The sequence below is a fragment of the Pleurodeles waltl genome, chromosome 1_2 (genome assembly GCF_031143425.1).
Source record: "Pleurodeles waltl isolate 20211129_DDA chromosome 1_2, aPleWal1.hap1.20221129, whole genome shotgun sequence".
NCBI lineage: Eukaryota > Metazoa > Chordata > Amphibia > Caudata > Salamandridae > Pleurodeles > Pleurodeles waltl.
Genome location: NC_090437.1, coordinates 884,821,000 through 884,845,038, shown reverse-complemented (window position 1 = coordinate 884,845,038; position 24,039 = coordinate 884,821,000). Strand labels below are relative to the sequence as shown.

The 24,039-nt window shown below is 45.5% G+C and overlaps 1 protein-coding gene across 2 annotated transcripts in view; it reads right to left on the bottom strand.

The window, feature by feature from the left end:
• Window positions 1-24,039, bottom strand: part of PRIMPOL (primase and DNA directed polymerase) — a 348,310-nt gene that overhangs the window by 113,408 nt on the left and 210,863 nt on the right. For both annotated transcript variants that reach the window (XM_069199467.1, XM_069199474.1), the window contains exons 7-8: window positions 20,004-20,166; window positions 5,876-5,964 (exon numbers count right to left, since the gene is read on the bottom strand). In XM_069199467.1, coding sequence (XP_069055568.1) covers window positions 5,876-5,964; window positions 20,004-20,166 — 252 coding nt within the window. The remainder of the gene's footprint in view (window positions 1-5,875; window positions 5,965-20,003; window positions 20,167-24,039) is intronic.

Genomic DNA, 24,039 nt, shown 5'->3' with positions numbered 1-24,039 from the left:
AAAAATACCAAGGTTTAGTAGGTTTCACTGCGTAGTACCTGAGACCTGTGAAAATAACAGAGCTACAGTCATCACAGAAACTTGTCAATTTGCAAGCCAAAAATTCAGATGTCTTTACATTGTGTGTTCATGCCTTTCCTGTTACGGGTGGTAGGCACAGCCACACAAATGGTGTACTATATATATATATTTTCTTTTTTTCAGGAGAAGCGTGGGAATACATAGTAGTGGAACATGCGTTGGTATCAATTCAGTTTTTCCATTTCTGGCTTCTAAATCTAAGCCAGTGTGTAAGAAAGGACACATTTCACAAAATGCCCTGTGAGTCATGTTAGTATAGGTAACCCAAAATTCAAACTTGTATAAATAGTCTATTCTCAAACTCAGTATCTAAGGCACATTTAAAAAAACGCATATATTTCCGGCATCCCCATTTTTCCCTCAATGCTGCATGATCTTTACACAAAGAAGTATCAATATAAGCTGCAGCTCATTTATTGGCTCTGGGAAGCATCTATTTCTGGACAATCAACAAACACTAGTTATCCCTGCAAAGAGAAGAGTCTGATGAATAAAACGGTAAATTACATTAGCAAATCGGCCATTGAGAGGGAAAAAAAGTGATGAAAAGGTTGACGAAAATTGCTATTATTTCCTGCTTATTTATTTATTTAAATTTCAACATATTAGGGCCAGATTTAAATGTTGGTCGTATGTATACCCCGTAGTAAAATCACCAACATGAAGGTCTGCCCACCCTATTTAAGTGCGGGCAGAACTTCGGTGTGGCTACCACACTGACTACTTCTTCACTGCCATAGCCAACGAGGATGGGCGGACATGTAACCATTTTTTGACAGTAAAAAAAACAAATAATGATCCCCCCAGTCCTGACAGATGACTCCCAGGGGCAGGGGAGCATTACTTTTTTTTATTTTCAAAAAGAAAATACCATTTTGGTATTTTCTTTAAAAAAAAAAAAAATACTGTTTGGTGCAGGGTTGTGTCATGCCGGTGCACCCCTGCATCAAACAGCGAGATACACTGATGGGAACCGCCGTGACAGTAGTTCTAGCCAATGCTTTTTGCGGGCAGTCCCTCAGTGATAGTGACGGAGTAATGTACTCTGTCCACATGTCTAAACATAGCGCTGTCTGGCAATATCTAAATCGGGCCCTTGAGGGAAAACACAAACACTCTACATGAATGCAAGTAGATAGAAACCAACAGAAACAGGAAAAATCGACTGCTACTTAAAAATGCAAAAGTTATATTTTTTATACAATTCTGTTTGTTCCCGAATGCTGTGACAATGGCAATATATTATCACAGCAAACGTTTTGTTGATGCGTTTTTTGGAAAAATAAACAGATTTTTTTGCACAGCACTTTTTCCCATCATTCTGAAACAAACCAAAATGTTGGCATATTTTAGCTATTTTCTCGGTTGCCCCAGGGGATTCCACAAACCCTGGGTACCGTAGAATTCCCAACATGTTGAAAAAAAGGTGGCGATTTTTGAGTGCATACATTTAGTGGGGGAAAAGGTATGAAGACTTAAGCACAAATTGCCCCAAACATCAAAAATGGGCTAAGCACCGGGGAGGAATGCCTTAGCAACCAAGGGGTTAAGCATTAGCAAAATGTCGCACAGGCTGCTCTGTTTTGCTATGCCCATTTTAACCTGGGGAATCTCACCCAGATTTAACCAAGCTCTTGCACCCCAAACAAAAACCAATGACTTCAGATAGACTAGACTTCTGCCTAGGCTCCTTCACCTGGAAAGCTGCAGCGCATGCTAAAACAGCTCCTCCTCTCTAAGCCAGCAGACGTCAGTCACCGAAGCTACAGTGACAGCTCCAAAAATGAACACGAGAAGCTTAAAGCCACAGCTCTGAAAGGCTAGCCCTAAGAGCTTCACTATCATCTACCCAATGTCAGTGTCTAATAAAGTAAGAAAGGGACAGAAAACGCAACCAGGGAGCAGACCCTGAAACCATTATTGTGAATGCCTCCACTACTGCTAACATGTAGACCACCAAAAGCAGACCTCCTTTTCTTGTCACACAACCTAGAGCCATGGATGGATGGGAGATAAATCTCTTTCAGCGAAAGACTTCCAGGGGGGTTCCGGAATGGATGGTGCTCTCTATCATGTTTAGTTAAGCGATATCTCATCATTAACATCTTCTACAATAGAACCATCATTGTTCAGTCCAATGACCAGAATTTCCTTGCATTTGAGGAGATTTATAAGCACCTCCAAAAGTAAAAATCAACCGCATACCAAAACCCTAACTTCTCACAAATCAGTCAATGAATCAGCCGACTTGTAGAGTGTGACTTGTCATCCATGAGGGTATGCAGGCGCTGGCAGGGTCCAGGGTCTCAGTTGCAGAGCCAGGTTTTCAGCATCCTACTGAACTTCTGTAGAACAGGGTAGGTCCTGATTTACAGAGGAAGGCAGTTACGCCATCGTCCTGCTCTGCTGCGTTAGTTGTCATGGGTTGGGCCCGTGCAAGGGAGGCAGAACGGAGGTGTTTGGACAGTTTGTGGAATCTCAGGTGGTGGTTGATGTAGGTGGGCTTGGAGTTGTGCAGGGTAGGCGAGGAGTTGTGAATACGTGAGTGAGTATCTTGAGTGGGCTCCTCTTCTCAACCAGGAGTCACTGGAGTTTTTTGAGGTGGAGGATGATGTGGGTGTGACAAGGGAGATCCAGGATGAGTCTTGCTGTGTTGTTCTGGATAGTCTGTAGTCTTTGAAATAGGTCGATGTTGGTTCCCACACAGAGGGTGTTTCTGAAGTCTTGTCAACTGGTGATGAGGGCTTGGGTGATGTTGTGGCTTGCATTTTGGGGAAGCCACTTCAAAATATTAGATAACATGTGCAGGATAAAGAAGCAGGAGGATGACAGTGCGTTGACTTGGGACCTCATGGTAAGTTTGTTGTTCAGGTTGATACAGGCTCCAGGCGTGCTCTGCTGAGGCTGGAGTTGCCCTAATTCTGTGGGCCATGCAGCAGGGGGTTGATTTCTGTGTGCTTCCCGTCTTCTGGGAAGGTTGTAGAATTCAGTAGAGTGGAAAGTTCAAGGCTGATCCTATATTCTCCTAGGTTGAGGATGTGGTGGGGCATGGTCAGATGGGGCCCCCAAGTGGATGGATTTCATGACAGTGATGTTGTCCTGTGTGGAGAGGTGGTCCTAGGTGGTTAGCCGTGGGATAGTCGAGTGTGAGGAGGTACGGCAGTTGAAAGGGTTGGGGATTGAAGTTTCTGTATATTTTGGCAATTTAATCATGGAAGAAATCTGCAAGGTTGTCACATACGTCTTGAGAGAGAAACGTTGCTTGTCGTTGTTGCGGGGTTGGTGAATTCCTTGACTATGCAGAAGAGCTCCTTATTGTCATTGGGGTTAGCTTTGATGCCAGGGCATGTTATTTTTTTATCTCACGTAGTTGGCAATGGTATAGGTTTGAGTGTTGATTTGTAGGTGATTCTGTCAGCTGGGTCTTTGCTGGTGTGCCACCTTCTCTTCCGGTGCTTGGCTGTACTGAGGTCCTGAGTGTACCAGCTGGCTTGCTTGTTGGATCTTCTGTGTTTCTTGATGGGGCAACAATGCCAGCGTGGTCAGTGATCTAGGTGTTGAAGATTCTGATGTCCTGGTTCACGTTGTTGTGGTGTTTCGGCGGGTAGAGGGTGAGATTGTTGGTCCAGTCGGTCTCTGAGGCCTTGTTCCAGCTACGACAAGCAACGCTGGGTTGCTTCGGGAGGGGCAAGGGGACCAAGGAGGTCGTGTTGATAAAGTGTACAACTAAGTGGTCAGTCTATGTGAGTTCTGTGGTGTGGCAGTGTGTGGCTGTATTTGATGTGGTTGCTGGAGGTGAATACAGGGCACAGAGTATGTCCCATGACGTGAATGGTGGTTGTGTACAAGTAGGGTGAGGCTAATGTTGTTCAGGCTGTAAAGGAGGTTGGCAGAGTTAGGGTCGGTTAGGTCATCGAGGTGGAAGTTGAGGTCGCCCAGGAGCACGCAGTCCTTCGAGACAATAGTAAGAGGGGGAGGGTGGATGAAATTGGTGATGAGGTTACAGAAGGTGGTTCTAGGTCCCGGTGGACGGTATGCAAGGGTTCTCCCTATGTGGATTTCTCATCCGTTTGGATAGTGAAGTTAAGGTGTTTAATTGATGGGGTGGTGTCATCCATGGTGGTGGTGAATTTGATGGAATCTCTGAGGATGATGGCAATTCCTCCACCTGGCTTGTTGATGAGGTTGCAAAGGATGATTTTGTATCCTTCATCCATGGCGGTGGCTATGTGGAGAACTGACACGGGGTTGAGCCAGGTCTTTGTGAGGAAAACGATGTCGAGAGCAAGAGTGTCCAGAAGGTCGCAGACCTCAATGGTGTGTTTACTGAGTGACCAGGTGTTGAGGAAGGTGCATTCAAGCTGGTTTAGAGTAGCTGGTGTTGTGTGTCAAGTGGTCTGGGTGTTCATGAGAGGAGTGGGGGATTGCGTGTTGTGGCAGGTGAAGTGGCAGAGGGTGCAGGTGCAAGGTCCTACCATGGAGTGTGGTGCTGTGGTAATTTTGTGGTGGCATCCAGGGTTGAGTGGCCAGAGGGAGGTAAAAGTGTAGCAATGGGTGGCAGTTGGACCATGATTCTGGGGCTGGGTGCGGTCCAGGCGCAGACAGGCTTGACTATGGCGCAGCCGCCATTAAGTAAGTCCTGGAAGGTGTGCTAGGAGTTGGTGGACGGGGTGGCAATAAAGTGGGAAGGGAAAGGGGAGGCAGGAGGAGGGGTGAAAGTGGAGGCAGCAGGAACTAAAGCAAGGAGTGAGGAAAAGGGCAAAAAGGGGCCGCAGCAAAAGCAGACTAAAAGGGCCCAAAGAGGGCAGAAAAAAACAAAAAGAGAGCAGAAAGAATGAAGAAATAAGGTGAGAACAAAGCAATAAGGGAAAGACTGAAGTAGAAAGTGAGAAAAACGGGCGGGAAATGGGCAGAAGCAGCAGCACAAAGGGAGGGAAAGAGGCTCAAGAAGAGAGTGACGCAGAAGCAGGAAGATGAAGAAGAATGCAGCAGAGAAGAGATGGCCTGGAAGAACGTGGATCCTTGAGCTGGCCAAGGGCTAACAGAGGTAGGTGGAGAGCTGGGCCTGGGCCCCTGACGAAACCACTGGCTCCACTTCACCATGTACCAACACAACATCACTTTAACACAGTGACTTCACATCGTATGTTCAGGATAAATTCATGCTGTCCGAGCAGCACTGTAGACTATGATCAGCTTTATGTTCCTAGGCAAGTTATAAATATTAAGCTCATTAATACTCGCTCGGTCCCTAAAACACTTGCAGTTTACATGCAGAGTAAGATTTTAGTACATAGAAGGACACTACCAAACCAGGTCATAAAAAAGCAAAGAACACAGCTCTTTCTTGCTGGACCTCGAAGGACCTCTACTTCACAAAGATCACCTGGTGCAGCTGCTGCTTTGAGAGATAAACCCCCGAGTTGCGATTTCAACACCTCTGACACTCAGCAAAAGTTCAAAGATGGTGTCAAAGTTCCACATACATGGCACTTGCCAATTCGCATGAACACACTCCATATACAAATATTTTTTTAGAAAAACCTTCTGAGACCCTTTTCTCTGACAACGTTCTAGTCTAAGAAAGCGACTGTGATACCATGCCATTTATTAGTTTACCATTTTAGCATATTCTGAGAGTAGGAATGGAGGCTTTTAGTAAACCCAGGAACACTTTTTGAAAATGCAGATGAAATGCAACTTGTGCTAGAAAAGCACATATTTTTCACAGTGGTGGAAACCATTTCGGTAGGTGACAAATAAGAAAGAGTGATTCCTTTTGTAGAGAAGTTACCTGAAGTGCTAGACCGTGGGCCATCAGAGCATTTTGTCTTTTTATTTTCTGGAATTTCGCAGGTTAAAATCCTTAAAGTATCTGAGAATCTGCAAAGAGAGAATAGTTCCATTACAATATGGTGAATGTTATCTAGAGAACGGATCTATTCAGATAAATTAATAGTGTTCTAGGTTACATGCTTTAATTCCACTTGGAAATGGCACACAAAAAAATTAAACTTCCAGGTATTGGATAAATGAAACTCACACACTGAACAATCTGCCATTTGCTACGCTTTCGAGGTCAGGTGTCCTTGAAATCTCTCAAGCAAAGAGCATTCACTTCATAACCTCCTTCGTCTCGCATATGCTGTCTGTTTGCTACTGTTGACAAGCTCCTGTCTCCATCCATCCAGGATCTCCCTCAATCTCCGTTGGCCTCTTATGGTGGCCTACCTGCCAGCCCTATCTCTATACTTATTTGTTACCTTATCTCCCTGCACCCACAATCAAATGCTCTTCAACAAATCCTGAAATGGCGCCTAAGAATGTAAGCAGGAACTTGTCTCATCCCTAGTTTGGATGGGAGCTCCACCCGTGTAACTGCCGCGCTGCCTGCCACATACGTAAGCTAAAAATACCTGGCCACCTTATCGAGTGCACTAGCTGTCACTGTGAATGCTACAAATGTAGCAATCAGAAGAGCAACTGCACATCATCTTTGTGGTAGCAGGGAATTGCCCGCCATAAAAAGGTGAGGAACAAATACCAATATCAGCTTAACACGTGGGTTCCTGCAGAGCCACTATTACCTCTCCTTAGAAAAGTGAATATCCTCAACCTTTTGTTAGGGCGGTTTGGCAGATTGATATTTAGTAACCAGACCTTGATGCTACAGTTTAGCTCTCAGCTCTCTAGTTTATTCACCAAAGCCCACCTACAACACTCCACCACAGCAGGCCAGACCCACCCCCCTAATTCTCGTTGAAGCCATATAACAATGCATCAAAGTATGAGAGCCAGCAGCAAGAAAGAACGCAGGCCAATTTTCCGTCAAACCCCTCCCTCAGGAACCTACCGTTTTGCCTCTCCACGCCACAACTATGATTGAGGTGCTACACAAGCACAAGAGTCCTCTTTATGAAACCTCATTACTACCAGATCATCTTTGGAAAAAGGGCTTCTTCTAGAGTCCAGACAATCTCCATCATCAATTGCAACTGGTGCTGAGCAATAGCAGAAGTCACATTTGCCTTAAAGGGCGAATTCTATATAAATTCTTATTTTCAGACTACGTTTAGCTAATGACCTCTGGTAAAAAAAATAAAACAACTGTCATTCATAACTAAAGCAGATACATCAGTAAACTTGCAAGAATTTGTAAAATGAAGGGAGAAGTCACAATATAGATTCAAGACTGGCAGTCACTGGTCAGAGATAATAGATAGTTGGGAGAAGATAACAGAGACTATAAAAAAGAAGTCTCCTGCAAAAAGATTTTTAAACGTGCTAAGACTACAAATAAGGATTTTGTGTTGCGACTTGTTGCGACTATTGGTTATCTCACAAACTCGCCACTTGCTTAACGTCATGAAAAATGAGTATTAATTAGGCAGTTCGCTATTTCACTCCCCTTTGGGTATAAACCAAGGGATGGAGCTGTGCACAAAATTGCTGACCACGATCATTTAGTTTGCATTCCCAAACGGGAAACTTAATTTTTAAAGGAACAGGTGCTGCTTTAAAAAAAAAAAAAAAAAAAAAATCCTATTTAGGACCACATTTGGGGAACAGGCAGTGTTCCATAGGACCCCTTGCTTGCGCCCTACGAGGACACCCAATGCACTCCCAAAAGCTTGCAAGGATATCAACTTCCCCTTTGCGAATAAACTACCGCCTGCTATGAAGAGATGTTCAATGGTACTGAACATTTCTGAGATTTGCAATCAGGAGGACCGCTTTTATGCCTCTTCATAATCACCAATCAGTACAAGTCAGTAAACCAGTTTTGTGACATGGAAAACATCACTGTGTTGGGATATTTGTTTTGTAGATAGTGAAAAGCCATTTTAAAGTTACAAACTCTGTGATTTTTCAACATCAGTCTCTTTCATTCTTTGTAAACACAGCGGAGTATTCATTCAATAATTTATATATTTGATTATAAAAGTATATTTTAACATTATGTTCTCAGGGTTGCACCCACTCCACCTGTACTTTATGGAGGAAGCAAGATGCCTGTGAATGGGGCGATGTACAGAGCCGACAGAACTTCTTGAGTACACAGTGCCCCACCAAGTATTCTTCCATCTCCAACTTTCTCTGTTGGCAAAGAGGCAAAGAAGCAAGAGCACGAGTCGTGTGCAAGAGTTAAGTGTTGGAGTCAGAGCTCAGGAGAAGCAGAGCTGGCTGGCCGCATACTCACATTTCCGGAGCTACAGAGATGTTCTGATGTATGGATATTCGTTGCAAACTGAGTTGCTTTACATACATGTGGCAATATGTGCTTCGTTTAGGGTGCGACTGAAGGATTATAAATAGAAAGTCACACTGGCCTCACAGAACTGGGCTGTAGGAACTGAGGTTTTGGAATGGCTAGGGTGTGCACCTCAGCCAGCCAGAACCCACCACTCTAGGCAGGGCAAGTAGGTTATGCACTACAGGTAACCTGTGCTCACCCCCTGGTGGCTTGGCGTAGAGCAGTCAGGCTTATCTCCAGGTCAGGTGTAAAGCGTTTCAGCAACACACTCAAACTATTGACACAATAAATACACCACAAAAGAGACTCCACACAAGGTTACATAAAAATATAATGTATATTATATATATCGCATAAGGCAGAACAACATTAATCATCAATGATGGGCACATTCCGGAACTACTGAGGTAGTAGAGTATTCGTTCTCCTTACAAGATAAGACTAAGTAAACAATATACTTTAGAACCTGTCAGTGCAGATTTACAGCATGAAATTTAGCATGTAATGAATAAAATTGCATAGGTCACCCAAATACTGAGCCTATTAGGCCAACTCTGAAGTAGCACTCGTTTTCCTGCCAGTGCCAGTGGCACAAACGGTAATCATAATGGCCTGATATGCAATAGTTTATGAAAGAGAACACATGCACCACCAAATTATCAAGGTGAGTACATGACTCCCGTAAATATCACAGAACCACAGTCGCATAACATTAGGATATGTACCGTAGGAGGTTGTTTAGATCAGGCCAAACACAAAGCTTCCGATTCACCATAATAACTGTTAACACATAGATACAGCGCTCCTGCACTTCTATTACAGGTTAGGCAGTAATTTTAGGTGCCAACCGCAGGCATAATCGCTCCTACATGCCTATTACCTCTAATAAGGTAATTTCCATGTAAGCCTCCCAGAGGCAACTCCTCGCCTTTGAGGGTGGTGATCCCCTACCTCTCCAAGGAATGTCCCCCAGCCCCAGGTGAGGAAATGCACGGGGAGCAGGCCCGCACACGTTCTGTAGAGGGTCGCAGGGAGACCCTCCTTAGGCTTCCCTCCCCATGTGTAAGGCTACCTCAGTAGCAGCAGCTACCCGCATGGTCAGTATTGGAGTCCCAGATGGGAAGGGCTAAGTAGAACTGATGTCACATGGAGCTCCCCCTGCGCGGCAGTGGTCTCTGGGAGTGCAGCGCTGACCACTGGGGGGTGGGAGGGCTCAGGCAGGAATGGTGGTAGGTCTCGGTAACGAGGCCCGCCTCCTCAGTTTCTGGAGAGGTGCGGCTACCTATGGAGCAAGGGTGGGCTTGGTTTCCCTCGTTGGGCCCTGCTCACAGTGTGTCCTCGTATCTAAACAGGGTCCCTGAGCTAGATACAGAGAGTAACACACAGGGAAGCAATACTATGAGTATAACGTAGTTTACTCTCCATTAACATAGCAAACATAGGAATGGAAATCTTAAATTCAAATATACAACATACAATATATTTCAATTTAGATATTTATTATAACTAATTAAACATTCAGTTCGCACATAATATAATCAACATAGAATCAACCAAAAAAATATAATACAACCCCCTAACCTAAATGAAACATACATATATGAAAACATAAATAACATACCAGTAGATACGCAAAAATAAACAAAAAACACAGAACCAACAAAATCACAAAATTGTATACATACAAATTTACAACCGCCTCATACATGAGAGGATATTTAAACAGCACAATAAAGTTACTGCTTTGATGCTACAATTATGCGTTGTAGTTTGGATTGTATAAAATTCAACATAATAACAGGCAATTCTAGGTTATAATTTCCTGATTCAAATTCTCGTGTTACAGGCCTGATGGTAGCCAATCCTGGTCAGGGCTTCAAATTTGCCAATTTCAAACACTTCATGCCAATGTTCAAGACATGCCAATTTACAAGCCGACGCGCGTTTCGGTGAGTGAAGAAAAATATAAATACACCTTCATCAGGACTTTATGATTCAGTATAATTGGCATACGTACATCTTGTAATCTGCCTATCAAAGAAACATCAAAATGATTCATTACAGTTCTTTGCATTGGGGGAAGGCTCGAATCATGTCAGATTTGCAACCAGACCAACTCAAGTGACTTAATTAAGAAAAAACACCGATAAAGTGCCCAAGATCAAAATCTATAAAACCAATGCTTAACCACTTCGCTGCCAGGCCTTTTCCCCCTCCTGTGCCAGGCCTTTTTTTGCCTATTTGGGGCAGTTCGCGCTTAGGCCCGCATAACTTTTTGTCCACATAAGCTAACCAAGCCAAATTTGCGTCCTTTTTTTCCAACATCCTAGGGATTCTGGAGGTACCCAGACTTTGTGGGTTCCCCTGAAAGAGGCCAAGAAATTGGCCAAAATACAGGGAAAATTTTGTTTTTTTCAAAAAAATTGGAAAAAGTGGCTGCAGAAGAAGGCTTGTGGTTTTTCCCCTGAAAATGGCATCAACAAAGGGTTTGCGGTGCTAAACTCAGCAGCTTCCCAGCTTTCAGGAAGAGGCAGACTTGAATCCGAAAACCCAATTTTTCAACACAATTTTGGCATTTTACTGGGGCATACCCCATTTGTGCAATTTTTTGTGCTTTCAGCCTCCTTCCAGTCAGTGACAGGAATGGTCATGAAACCAATGCTGGATCCCAGAAACCTAAACATTTCTGAAAGGTAGACAAAATTCTGAATTCAGCAAGGGGTCATTTGTGTAGATCCTACAAGGGTTTCCTACAGAAAATAACAGCTGAAAAAGAAAAATATTGAAATTGAGGTGAAAAAAACATCAATTTTTCTCTACTTTTTACTCTGTAACTTTTCCCTGCAATGTCAGATTATCGAAAGCAATAATCCGTTACGTCTGCTGGACTCCTCTGGTTGCGGGGATATATAGGGTTTGTAGGTTCATCAAGAACCCGAGGAACCCAGAGCCAATAAATGAGCTGCACCCTGCAGTGCGTTTTCATTCTATACCGGGTATACAGTAATTCATTTGCTGAAATATAAGGAGTAAAAAATAGCTATCAAGAAAACCTTTGCATTTCCAAAAAGGGCACAAGATAAGGTGTTGAGGAGCAGTGGTTATTTGCACATCTCTGAATTCCGGGGTGACCATAGTAGCACGTGAATTACATGGAATTTCTCAAATAGATGTCTTTTTTACACACACCCCTATATTTGGAAGGAATAAATGTAGAGAAAGACAAGGGGCAATAACACTTGTTTTGCTATTCTATGTTCTCCCAAGTCTCCCGATAAAAATGATACCTCACTTGTTTGGGTAGGCCTAGCGCCCGCGACAGGATATGCCCCAAAACACAACGTGGACACATCACAGAAAACAGAGCTGTTTTTAGCAAAGTGACTACCTGTAGATTTTGGCATCTAGCTCAGCCGCCACCTAGGGAAACCTACCAAACCTGTGCATTTCTGAAAACTAGAGACCTAGGGGAATCCAAGGAGGGGTGACTTGTGTGGCTCGGACCAGGTTCTGTTACCCAGAATCCTTTGCACACCTCAAAATTTGGCTAAAAAAACACATGTTCCTCACATTTCTGTGGCAGAAAGTTCTGGAATCTGAGAGGAGCGACAAATTTCCTTCCACCCAGCATTCCCCCACGTCTCCCGATAAAAATGATACCTCACTTGTGTGGGTAGGCCTAGCGCCCGCGACAGGATATGCCCCAAAACACAACCTGGACACATCACAGAAAACAGAGCTGTTTTTAGCAAAGTGACTACCTGTAGATTTTGGCCTCTAGCTCAGCCGCCACCTAGGGAAACCTACCAAACCTGTGCATTTCTGAAAACTAGAGACCTAGGGGAATCCAAGGAGGGGTGACTTGTGTGGCTCGGACCAGGTTCGGTTACCCAGAATCCTTTGCAAACCTCAAAATTTGGCTAAAAAAACACATGTTCCTCACATTTCTGTGGCAGAAAGTTCTGGAATCTGAGAGGAGCCACAAATTTCCTTCCACCTAGCGTTCCCCCACGTCTCCCGATAAAAATGATACCTCACTTGTGTGGGTAGGCCTAGCGCCCGCGACAGGATATGCCCCAAAACACAACGTGGACATATCACAGAAAACAGAGCTGTTTTTAGCAAAGTGACTACCTGTAGATTTTGGCCTCTAGCTAAGCCACCACCTATGGAAACCTACCAAACCTGTGCATTTCTGAAAACTAGAGACCTAGGGGGATCCAAGGAGGGGTGACTTGCGGGGCTCGGACCAGGTTCTGTTACCCAGAATCCTTTGCAAACCTCAAAATTTGGCTAAAAAAACACATGTTCCTCATATTTCTGTGGCAGAAAGTTCTGGAATCTGAGAGGAGCCACAAATTTCCTTCCACCCAGCGTTCCCCCACGTCTCACGATAAAAATGATACCTCACTTGTGTGGGTAGGCCTAGCGCCCGCGACAGGATATGCCCCAAAACACAACGTGGACATATCACAGAAAACAGAGCTGTTTTTAGCAAAGTGACTACCTGTAGATTTTGGCCTCTAGCTCAGCCGGCACCTAGGGAAACCTACCAAACCTGTGCATTTCTGAAAACTAGAGACCTAGGGGAATCCAAGGAGGGGTGACTTGCGGGGCTCGGACCAGGTTCTGTTACCCAGAATCCTTTGCAAACCTCAAAATTTGGCTAAAAAAACACATGTCCCTCACATTTCTGTGGCAGAAAGTTCTGGAATCTGAGAGGAGCTACAAATTTCCTTCCACCCAGCGTTCCCCCAAGTCTCCCGATAAAAATGATACCTCACTTGCGTGGGTAGGCCTAGCGCCGGCGACAGGAAACACCCCAAAGCGCAACGTGGACACATCCTAAATTTTGGAAAAAAACAGAGGTGTTTTTTGCGAAGTGCCTACCTGTAGATTTTGGCCTCTAGCTCAGCCGGCACCTAGGGAAACCTACCAAACCTGTGCATTTCTGAAACCTAGAGACCTAGGGGAATCCAAGGAGGGGTGACTTGCGGGGCTCGGACCAGGTTCTGTTACCCAGAATCCTTTGCAAACCTCAAAATGTGGCTAAAAAAACACGTCCCTTACATTTCTGTGGCAGAAAGTTCTGGAATCTGAGAGGAGCTACAAATTTCCTTCCACCCAGCGTTCCCCCAAGTCTCCCGATAAAAATGATACCTCACTTGCGTGGGTAGGCCTAGCGCCGACGACAAGAAACACCCCAAAGCGCAACGTGGACACATCCTAAATTTTGGAAAAAAACAGAGGTGTTTTTTGCGAAGTGCCTACCTGTAGATTTTGGCCTCTAGCTCAGCCGGCACCTAGGGAAACCTACCAAACCTGTGTATTTCTGAAAACTAGAGACCTAGGGGAATCCAAGGAGGGGTGACTTGCGGGGCTCGGACCAGGTTCTGTTACCCAGAATCCTTTGCAAACCTCAAAATTTGGCTAAAAAAACACATGTACCTCACATTTCTGTGGCAGAAAGTTCTGGAATCTGAGAGGAGCAACAAATTTCCTTCCACCCAGCGTTCCCCCAAGTCTCCCGATAAAAATGATACCTCACTTGCGTGGGTAGGCCTAGCGCCGGCGACAGGAAACACCCCAAAGCGCAACGTGGACACATCCTAAATTTTGGAAAAAAACAGAGGTGTTTTTTGCGAAGTGCCTACCTGTAGATTTTGGCCTCTAGCTCAGCCGGCACCTAGGGAAACCTACCAAACCTGTGCATTTCTGAAAACTAGAGACCTAGGGGAATCAAAGGAGGGGTGACTTGCGGGGCTCGGACCAGGTTCTGTTACCCAGAATCCTTTGCAAACCTCAAAATTTGGCTAAAAATACACATGTTACTCACATTTGTGTGGCAGAAAGTTCTGGAATCTGAGAGGAGCCACAAATTTCCTTCTACCCAGCGTTCCCCCAAGTCTCCCGATAAAAATGATACATCACTTGTGTGGGTAGGACTAGCGCCCACGAAAGGAAAGGGCCCAAAACACAACGTGGACACATCACATTTTTTTATAAAAAGCAGTGCCTACCTGTGGATTTTGGCCTGTAGCTCAGCCGACACCTGAGGAAACCTAGCAAACCAGTGCATTTTTGAAAACTAGAAACCCAGGGGAATCCAAGATGGGGTGACTTGCGGGGCTCTGACCAGGTTATGTTACCTAGAATCCTTTGCAAACATCAAAATTTGGCCCAAAAAACACTTTTTCCTCTCATTTCGGTGACAGAAAGTTCTGAAATCTGAGAGGAGCCACAAATTTCCTTCCACCCAGCGTTCCCCTAAGTCTCTCGATAAAAATGGTACATCACTTCTGTGGGTAGGCCTAGCGCCCACAAAAGGAAATGGCCCAAAACACAACGTGGACACAACATATTTTTTCACAGAAAACAGAGGTGTTTCTTGCAAGGTGCCTACCTGTGGTGTTTGGCCTGTAGCTCAGCCGGCCCCAGGCGCCTAGTGGTTTCTGCCCCCTTGGGGGCAGATTGACCTAAAATTGGCCAATCTGCCCCCAGGGGGGCAGAAATGGTCTAAATACAATTTGCCCCCCCAGGGGAGCGACCCTTGCCTGATGGGTCGCTCCCCATCTCTAAAAAAAGAAACAACAAAAAAAAAAAAAAACACACCAAAAAAATTGCCCTGGTGCCTAGAGTGTTCTGCCCCCCCCCCCCCGGGGGCAGTTCGGCCTAATAATAGGCCGATCTGTCCCCCGGGGGGGCAGAAATGGCCTAAAATAAATTTGCCCCCCCAACGCCCCCCCCGTGAGCGACCCTTGCCTACGGGGTCGCTCCCCCTGCGTGACATTGGCGCCAAAAAACAAATCCCCGGTGCCTAGTGGTTTCTGCCCCCTTGGGGGCAGATTGACCTAAAATTGGCCAATCTGCCCCCAGGGGGGCAGAAATGGTCTAAATACAATTTGCCCCCCCAGGGGAGCGACCCTTGCCTGATGGGTCGCTCCCCATCTCTAAAAAAAGAAACAACAAAAAAAAAAAACACACAAAAAAAATTGCCCTGGCGCCTAGAGTGTTCTGCCCCCCCCCCCCCCCGGGGGGCAGTTCGGCCTAATAATAGGCCGATCTGTCCCCCGGGGGGGCAGAAATGGCCTAAAATAAATTTGCCCCCCCAACCCCCCCCCCCCCCCCCCCCCCCCCGGGAGCGACCCTTGCCTACGGGGTCGCTCCCCCTGCGTGACATTGGCGCCAAAAAACAAATCCCCGGTGCCTAGTGGTTTCTGCCCCCTTGGGGGCAGATTGACCTAAAATCGGCCAATCTGCCCCCAGGGGGGCAGAAATGGTCTAAATACAATTTGCCCCCCAGGGGAGCGACCATTGCCTGATGGGTCGCTCCCCATCTCTAAAAAAAAGAAAGAACAAAAAAAAAACCACAAAAAAATAATTTGCCCTGGCGCCTAGAGGTTTCTTCCCCCCCTGGGGGCAGATCGACCTAATAATAGGCCGATCTGCCCCCAGGGGGGGCAGAAATGGCCTAAAATAAATTGCCCTCCCCCCCAGGGAGCGACCCTTGCCTAAGGGGTCGCTCCCTTTGCGTGAAATTCACGCAAAGAAAAAACTCCCTGGTGTCTAGTGGTTTCTACCCCCCTTGGGGGCAGATTGGCCTCATCAAAATAGGCCAATCTGCCCCCAAGGGAGGCAGAAATGGCCAAAATATAATTTTCCCCCAAGGGGAGCGACCCTTGCCTAAGGGGTCGCTCCCCACCAAAAAAAAAAAAAAAATGAAAAAAAAAAAAAATAAATGGTCCCTGGTGCCTAGAGGTTTCTGCCCCCCCTGGGGGCAAATCGGCCTAATAGTAGGCCGATCTGCCCCCAGGGGGGGCAGAAAAGGCCTTCCCGAAAATATGCCCCCCCTGGGAGCGACCCTTGCCCAAGGGGTCGCTCCCTTTTGTCAATAACAATAATAAAAAAAAAAAATCCCTGGTGTCTAGTGGTTTCTACCCCCCTTGGGGGCAGATTGGCCTCATCAAAATAGGCCAATCTGCCCCCAAGGGGGGCAGAAATGGCCAAAATATAATTTTCCCCCAAGGGGAGCGACCCTTGCCTAAGGGGTCGCTCCCCACCTCAATAAAAAAAATGAAAAAAAAAAAAAAAAAAAAATGGTCCCTGGTGCCTAGAGGTTTCTGCCCCCCCTGGGGGCAGATCGGCCTAATAAGGCCGATCTGCCCCCAGGGGGGGCAGAAAAGGCCTTTTCAAAAAAATGCCCCCCCTGGGAGCGACCCTTGCCCAAGGGGTCGCTCCCTTTTGTCAATTTCAAAGAAAAAAAAAAAAATCCCTGGTGTCTAGTGGGGTTTCAAAAGCCGGATTGCAAGCAATCCGGCTTTTGAAACCCTCGGAGGGACTTCAAAGGGAAGGAAATACTTTTCCTTCCCTTTGAAGCTCCTCCGGGCCTCCCAAGTGATTGAAAAAGAAATGCTTTTGCATTTCTTTTTCAATCGCGCTGGAAGCAGAGCTTCCAGCGCGACGAGGGAGGCCCCTGTGACACATCAGCGCGCGCGCGCGCTGACGTCACAGTGGGGGTGGGGGGGGCCGGGGGTGGAAGGGGAAGGGATTCCCCGGTCAGCCCTGACCTAGGGGGGTGGGGGGGGCGGCCCTCGGGAGGAGCGTTAGCGCTTCTCCCGAGGGAAGCATTCAGGACGTAATGGTTACGTCCATGGCGCCACACGGGCGCTGCCATGGACGTAACCATTACGTCCGTGGCGGGGAAGGGGTTAATAAAGGTAAATAAATCTAAAGATCCAAGGAAAGCACCATTAGTGTCCAGCAAAATGCTAGATAAAGTGCAGAAATAGAATCACCTATAGCATAAAAGTGTTGGATTACCACCGAGAGAATCCAGTCAAGAATAGTAAAAGACTAGTTTGTTTATATTAAAATAAGATAAAATACCTTAGATATGAAAGAACTTAGATATCCCTTACAGGCTGGAGAGTGTTTAATCCAACCTTGTATTATATTTTTTTGGTTGATTCTATGTTGATTATATTATGTGCGAACTGAATGTTTAATTAGCTATAATAAATATCTAAATTGAAATATATTGTATGTTGTATATTTGAATTTAAGATTTCCATTCCTATGTTTGCTATGTTAATGGAGAGTAAACTACGTTATACTCTTAGCCCTGCTCACAGTGTGACACCAGCAGGCTTCTCTGCTCTGCGGCGCCTCTGTTTCTCGATGTTGGATGCCCCTCTGGCTTCCCTCAAAAGCCGAGGCTTCCCCTGATGCTGTGCCGGTCTTCCCTCCTTGGTGGGTGCAGCAGTGCCCAGGAGCCTCCTGCTGAAGTGTTGGTTGACCTTGGAGTGGGGCACTGTCAAAGCAACTCCAGGACTCCTTGAAGCGAAGGCACAGGGGAAGTACTGCACACACTCCTGTAATGAGCTATTCACGCACTCTGACGACTGCTCCATGGAGGAATGAGGAGAGAGATGCGCTCATCACAAGCTTCTCATTAGGGCACCATCAAGTTCCCAATGAAGCGCTCTCCACGCGCAGTGTGAATAAGAGTTCAGGAGCAGCAGGCAATATTCAACTCACACTGGGGCTCCGGAGAGGACACCTGTCTGGAAGGGGGGAGGGGGAGCAAGGGCAGGCCGACCAGCAGAATAAGGTCAGGGCAACACACAGAAAATCAATCCAGATGAGTCATTTGTGCCATCCAGCACATACCAACAAGCATGGCAACAACAGAAGAGCAGTCCCGATGAGTCCTTTGGCAGCACAGCAGTCCCTCTGGCAGAGGTTCAGTCCCAGTTCCCAAAAGTGCCCTATAGATCAGGGGGCTACAGCACCTCTACTTATACTCAGAATGCCAAGCTTCTAGAAGGTGGGAGAAGGTTTCAGCCAGATCTGACCTTTTCCAGGGATGTCCCTTCTCCTCTACCCTGGCTCCAGACATCAGTATGGGGTAAACAAGCCCTTTTTGTGCGAGTGCAGGACACAGCCTATTCAGGTGCAAAGTGTGTCCCCGCCTCCAACTCTCTCAGCCCAGGAAGACCATCAGTATGCAGATGTAACCCTGTCTCACCTAGCCCTCCCTGATGACAGGCTGTCTGGAGAGTATACACAAAGTGGAACGGTCACTCTGCCCTAGACGGGGACTAGAGTCAAGCTGCAAAGCACCAGTATATAAGCACAGAGACATGCCCACTTTCTATAAAGTGGCAGTTTTAAAACAGTAATGTAAACTCCATCTAAACCAGTAAGCAGCATTTTTCACTACCAAACCAAACATGCCCACGCTACTCCTTATAGATCAAAAATTAACACTTTGACATATGGAAGGGAATTTCTAATGCAATCCTATGAGAGTAGCAGCACTCACAGTAGTACTTTTTACATACACAGAACTCTTCCCTTGGTGCTATCTAGGGACTACCGTAGGGGTGACTTAGGTATAGCAAAATGGGAGTCTAGGCCTTGGCAAGGGGTTTGGCTTGCTAAGTCAGTGTGGCAGTAAACTGTGCATGCAGGCTCTGCAGTGGCAGGCTTGGGACATGTTTGAAAGGCTATTTCTGTGGGTGGCGCAATCTGCGCTGCAGGTCCACTGGTAGAATTTAATTTACAGGACATGGGTGTATGGTATACCAGTTTACAAGGGACTTATATGTAAATTAAATAAGCCAAACAGGCATAAGCTAATTAGACCATGTTTTAGGGGTGAGAGCACATGCATTTTAGCACTGATTAGCAGTAGTAAAGTGCCCAGAGTCCTAAAGCCAACAAAAAGAGGTTCAGAAAAATCAGAGGAGAAAGGTAAAAGGTTTGGGGATAACCCTGCAGGAAGAGCCATTTCCAACATGGACTATGGCTGTAATGCCCAGGGAAGGGAGGCCGACCCTCTATGCTTGCAACCTGGGTAGCACTTGACCAGCCTGACTGCCATTTCCCTGGCTGAACCAGAATTAAGATTAGGTAAAGGAGCAAAAGTAAGTATTTTCGCCTGTTTTCTTTAGGAAGACCAAGGCCAATTTGCATATAGTTGTTGTGGATGTTTGCTGCAAAACCAGTTGCTTGGCATTACAGCTCGATAGAGAACTATGCGCTTCTTTTACGGTGTGATGGAAACATTCTAAATACTGATCTACATTGGTATTTAATAGCAGTCCTACCATCAGTATTTTGAGAGGAAAAACAAAAAAGTCACCGGTGAAATGCTCGAATTAATATAATCTCAGCCACTGGTAAATATTCAGGTCGTACTCCAGTCTAACATTTGTAGCACACACTACCACTAGAGGCACAGACCAGATAAATACAAATCCATCTTGTAATGCTCCAGTAAGAACAGTCCAGCCCGAACAGCCAGGGCATATGGCCTCCAGTGACTACATAAACCTCACTTTGTCCATCTTTTTGACATCCTTCAAGTCTTGATTCAGTCTTTTGGACACTGCCAAATGAAGTGCAGCTTGGGTCCAATGGCATCGCAAGAGCATGTCCCCCTTGCAACCTATAATTATTCTTCAGTTCCTAGAGAAAAGTTAAAATATAAAATAGCAGTAACAGTTTAAAAAGGTAAAAGTCTGCCCTTTCTTCCTTTATATGAAAATATTGCATATTCACAATCATTAAACTCAGAATCATCCATTGGCATTTGGTGGGCATTACGGTACATTAATGAGCACTTATATACTGAAAAGTATACTATATGGATTTTAGCAGTTACCTCACATTGCTGACCAAAGATGAAAGGAAAATTTGTTCTTCAATTGAGAGATTTTTCTGGCGTTTAGGAACAAATGCATTGTCTTCAGCTACTTCAAGAAACACATTTTTTCCAAGTTTTGATGACTTGTACAGGCGGAAATTCCGGTTTTTAGTGTAAACTCCTGAAGGTAAACAGCAAAAAAAAAACTGTCAAAAGACAAAATAACACAATTTGCTCAAAATTAAATCAACACTCCCACATAATGACTATTGTGCCAAATTCATTTGCACATTTATTAGATTTACCGCTGTCTGCACGGTCTCATTGCAACATGCACATTGTATCTAAAACATTTGCAATTACTCCATTCTTAGTCAGGAGAAGGCAGAAAGAGGGGATGAAAAGGGATTGTGGCAAAAGAGAACATCCCACAATATCATGATCAGTTCAGCCATTCCAATTAGTAGATGTTGCTTGCCAGTAAAACAGCCTTCCAGCATGGCTATCTTCTACACGAACATGTGCCATAAAAAAGAATAACCACCTATGGTAATATAGCCTTAGAACCCGCCGTAGCGGGCTCTACTGGCTATTAAAGGCCCGCTCCCCGCGTTAAGTGCCCGGGCCGAAGGCGAGGGCATTTAACAAGGGAAAGGGCCTTTAATAGCCGGTACAGCCCGCTACGGCGGGTTCTAAGGCTATTAGAACATTCTGCCACTCAGGGCAGAATGTTCTATTTAAAAACACAAATTAATCACAGAGCCCGAGGGGATTAAAATCCCCTCGGGCTCCGTGAGGCTTTGTTCACAGCTGCTGCTGTGAACAAAGCGAACATTGGAATGTTGGCGCTGCGGGCTTTTACCGGCCAGTAAAAGCCCGCAGCACTCCATTGTTTTCAATGGAGCTTCCAGCATTCCAATGTTCTAATATATAATATCCCTTCGAGGATGTGGGCCAAACGAGCCCTTCTGAGTAGCCAGGGTTCCTATTATACATGAACAACATTATAGTTTATTAAAATCAAACACAGAAGCAGGTTTTGTAAAGCACATACCATGAAATCATGTATTTCATGGTCCTCTTGAAAATGATGATGAAGAAAAAAGAGGAGACGTGGAATTAAACAATTGCCTAGGATCACACAATTTGGAAAAGTGGGTAAGCCGGGATAAATCCCAGGTTTTCTGGTTTCACATTGTTCAATTGATATTTATCCTTTGCTTTGCCTATATCTCCCTTACTGCCAATCCCTCCATCCCCCTTTCCCGACCACCACCCCCTGGCATCAAAGAAGCCATCAGGCACATCACACACCAAACCTTTTGGCCCTCAGGAAAATGCTTGCGAGTTCTCATGCCCTATAGTATGACACTGGATCTATAATTGATAAGCCTCCATTGCATGTTGATTTGCAGCACTTAGCTAACGAGACCAGTGGTGACTCTTGTTACACAAAATTGTTCTCAGTAAGAACATCACAGTGTGCATAAAGCCGCAGCGAAGGCTAACTGAATAATTTTGCTATATATATGGGATTTCAGGAAGGATGATCATTTTCAGAAGTACAACCTGCTCCAGCTTAGATATAAGAAGAGACATCCAGGTTTGTGTATCCGAATGGATGCACTCCATCATCGGGGTAATATGGTAAGCCTGAGCCATCTTTCCTATATGAGTGATGTGAATCCCAAGCTATCTAATACTACATGTACTTACCTGGATCCCATGTACCTCGCCCCAGGCCACATGTCCCTCTAATCGACAAAGGGGGCAAAGCTGTTTCTGAGACAAGTTGACTTTTGGTCCTGAGTATTGACCAAATGTTGCCAGTATCTCCATTGCTGCAGGGCATGGAGTCATTCGGTTACTTAAACAGATAAGGAAGTCCTCTTCACATAATAGTTTGTCTTCCGAATTCTGATGTTAGTAACGCAGTGATGTACATGGACTACCAGATCATATGTGTCAAGGGCTCAATATCTCTAGCAAATAATAGTGGGGGGAGAGAGGACATCCCGGTCAAACCCTCCCTCTCCAGAATAAAGGGAGACAACAGTGTCCTAGCTAACTTTACCCAGGTACAAAGGCCTGTGTGTAGCGTGCAAATATAGGCCACAAAACATGTTTCAAAATCCATGTGTTCCACAATGCCAGAAGGTAGACCCATTATAAGCTATCAAATATTTAATTTTTGGGGAGATCTATGAATAGTAATGCTAGAGCTTATTCCTCATATGGCCTAATGAGAGAGCAATCGTGGGGTGAAGGTGTTTGCCTGTAAGGCATAAAGCCACTTTGGTCGGGATGATTCACATTAGTTTTTACTGGAGAGAGGATTCTCACCAGTATTTTAGCAAGGTTTTTTGCCTTGGTATCAATTGAGAGACAAGCTGATATGAATCGCGCTTCTCTGGGCGGTGATTAGGTTTCAGAATGTTCACTATGTGTGCGTCGCAAAGTTCTGGTCTGCTACTTTCATACATCACCAATGGAGGCCGTGCCAGCGGAGTAGCGAGGCATTTGTAATTATCCATCAGGAATACGTTTCAGCTGGGGATTTACCGGAAAATATCTGTTTAATGGCTTCTAGGATCTCAAGTGTGGTAACAGGTTTGTGAAGTTGTGCTTGTTCTAGATCTTATAATCTCTGACTACGTGTACAGGCCAGGCAGGCAGGGAGACCATCCAGTGGAGACACTGAAATCCAATTAAACAGGGAACTGTAATATTGTGCAAACTTGTGTGCTATGTTCTCATGTCGAGTGTGGAGACACCAGTCCAAACACAGGAGCTGGAGTATATTATCTTGGTGCCTCCTCTATGCATGCGAGCCAGTGTGTCAATTTACTGGTTTTATCACCTTGATCATAGAACCTACTTTGTGATGCCAGACACGTCTTATGAGCCATATCCTTTCCAACCTGTTGATGGTGTGCTTCTCCGAGGGTGATGCTGTGTAAGGCGTCCTCAGTGGAGTTTGAGCTATATCCTCTTTCAGTCTCTACCGTCGAGATGCTTGCTATATTTGGTCGCAGGTAGCATTAGGACCAGGACTCAGTGGGTCCACTCAATGATGAAAGACTCAGACAACTTCTCTGTGGGACCCACTATCAGATCCACCACTCTAATGAAGGTCTTAGAGTGACGGTTGGAGTGAGATCTACTAAATCAATATTTTTGGGGAACCTGAGGAAACAAAGATTGTTCTGCTGTGCTCGATCCTTAACACTCTTGAGTTAGGAACTGAAAATGCCATCACTTTAGTTGCTTGAGGATCGTTGTTTCATATCTTTGAGTCTTCAGTTTCAGCCAATCTGGTTTCAGTTGCTGTAATCCTTTACACTGCTTGTCGCTGACCTTCTTAGAGGAATGGAACATCTGATTGCATCTCTCTGATCTTGGTCTCTAGCAATTCCTTGTGGTTATGAATAGCTTGTAAGAGGAGGTCAGTGGAGTTCAAAGTCACAGGTGTCTCATCTGTCAGGGCTCATGTCCCTCCATGATGTATTCCCATCTGGGCCCCAAGTTGTGATGAATAAGTGGCTGCAAATTTATGCAGGGTACTCTGGCGGAGGGAATTGTCTTTGACCATACTTTTGGCTTGACTGACTCCACAGGAGAATGTATGGATTGCGCGAGGCTGCTTGAAGTCCAAAACAGGCTGTGATACATGATGCTACTGCCCATGTTTCAGTCATCAGTCGCCCTTAATCTCCCTGGACCTGCCTGCCCCTTGGACCTCCTCACGAGCCCAGGACAGTACAAGCAGTCCCCTCCCGTTGTCACAGATTCTTCCAGACAAGCTATGCATCTCAAGGTAAACAGTTCTCGGCCTGTTGTTCCCAATGTCATCTCAGAGGGACCCCCCTGTGATGGCTGTGGGCACCAAATGTTAGTGAGGAAGCAGAGCTGCTGTTTCTACAGGGTCCAATGGTTGATAGAAACGTATGGTGGCCACAACACCGATCTAGCAATCTATTCAATAATGCAGGTAGAAGATATGGTGTCCAAGCCCCCAGGGGTTCAATGTCCCACACGCATACCAGCCTGTTAA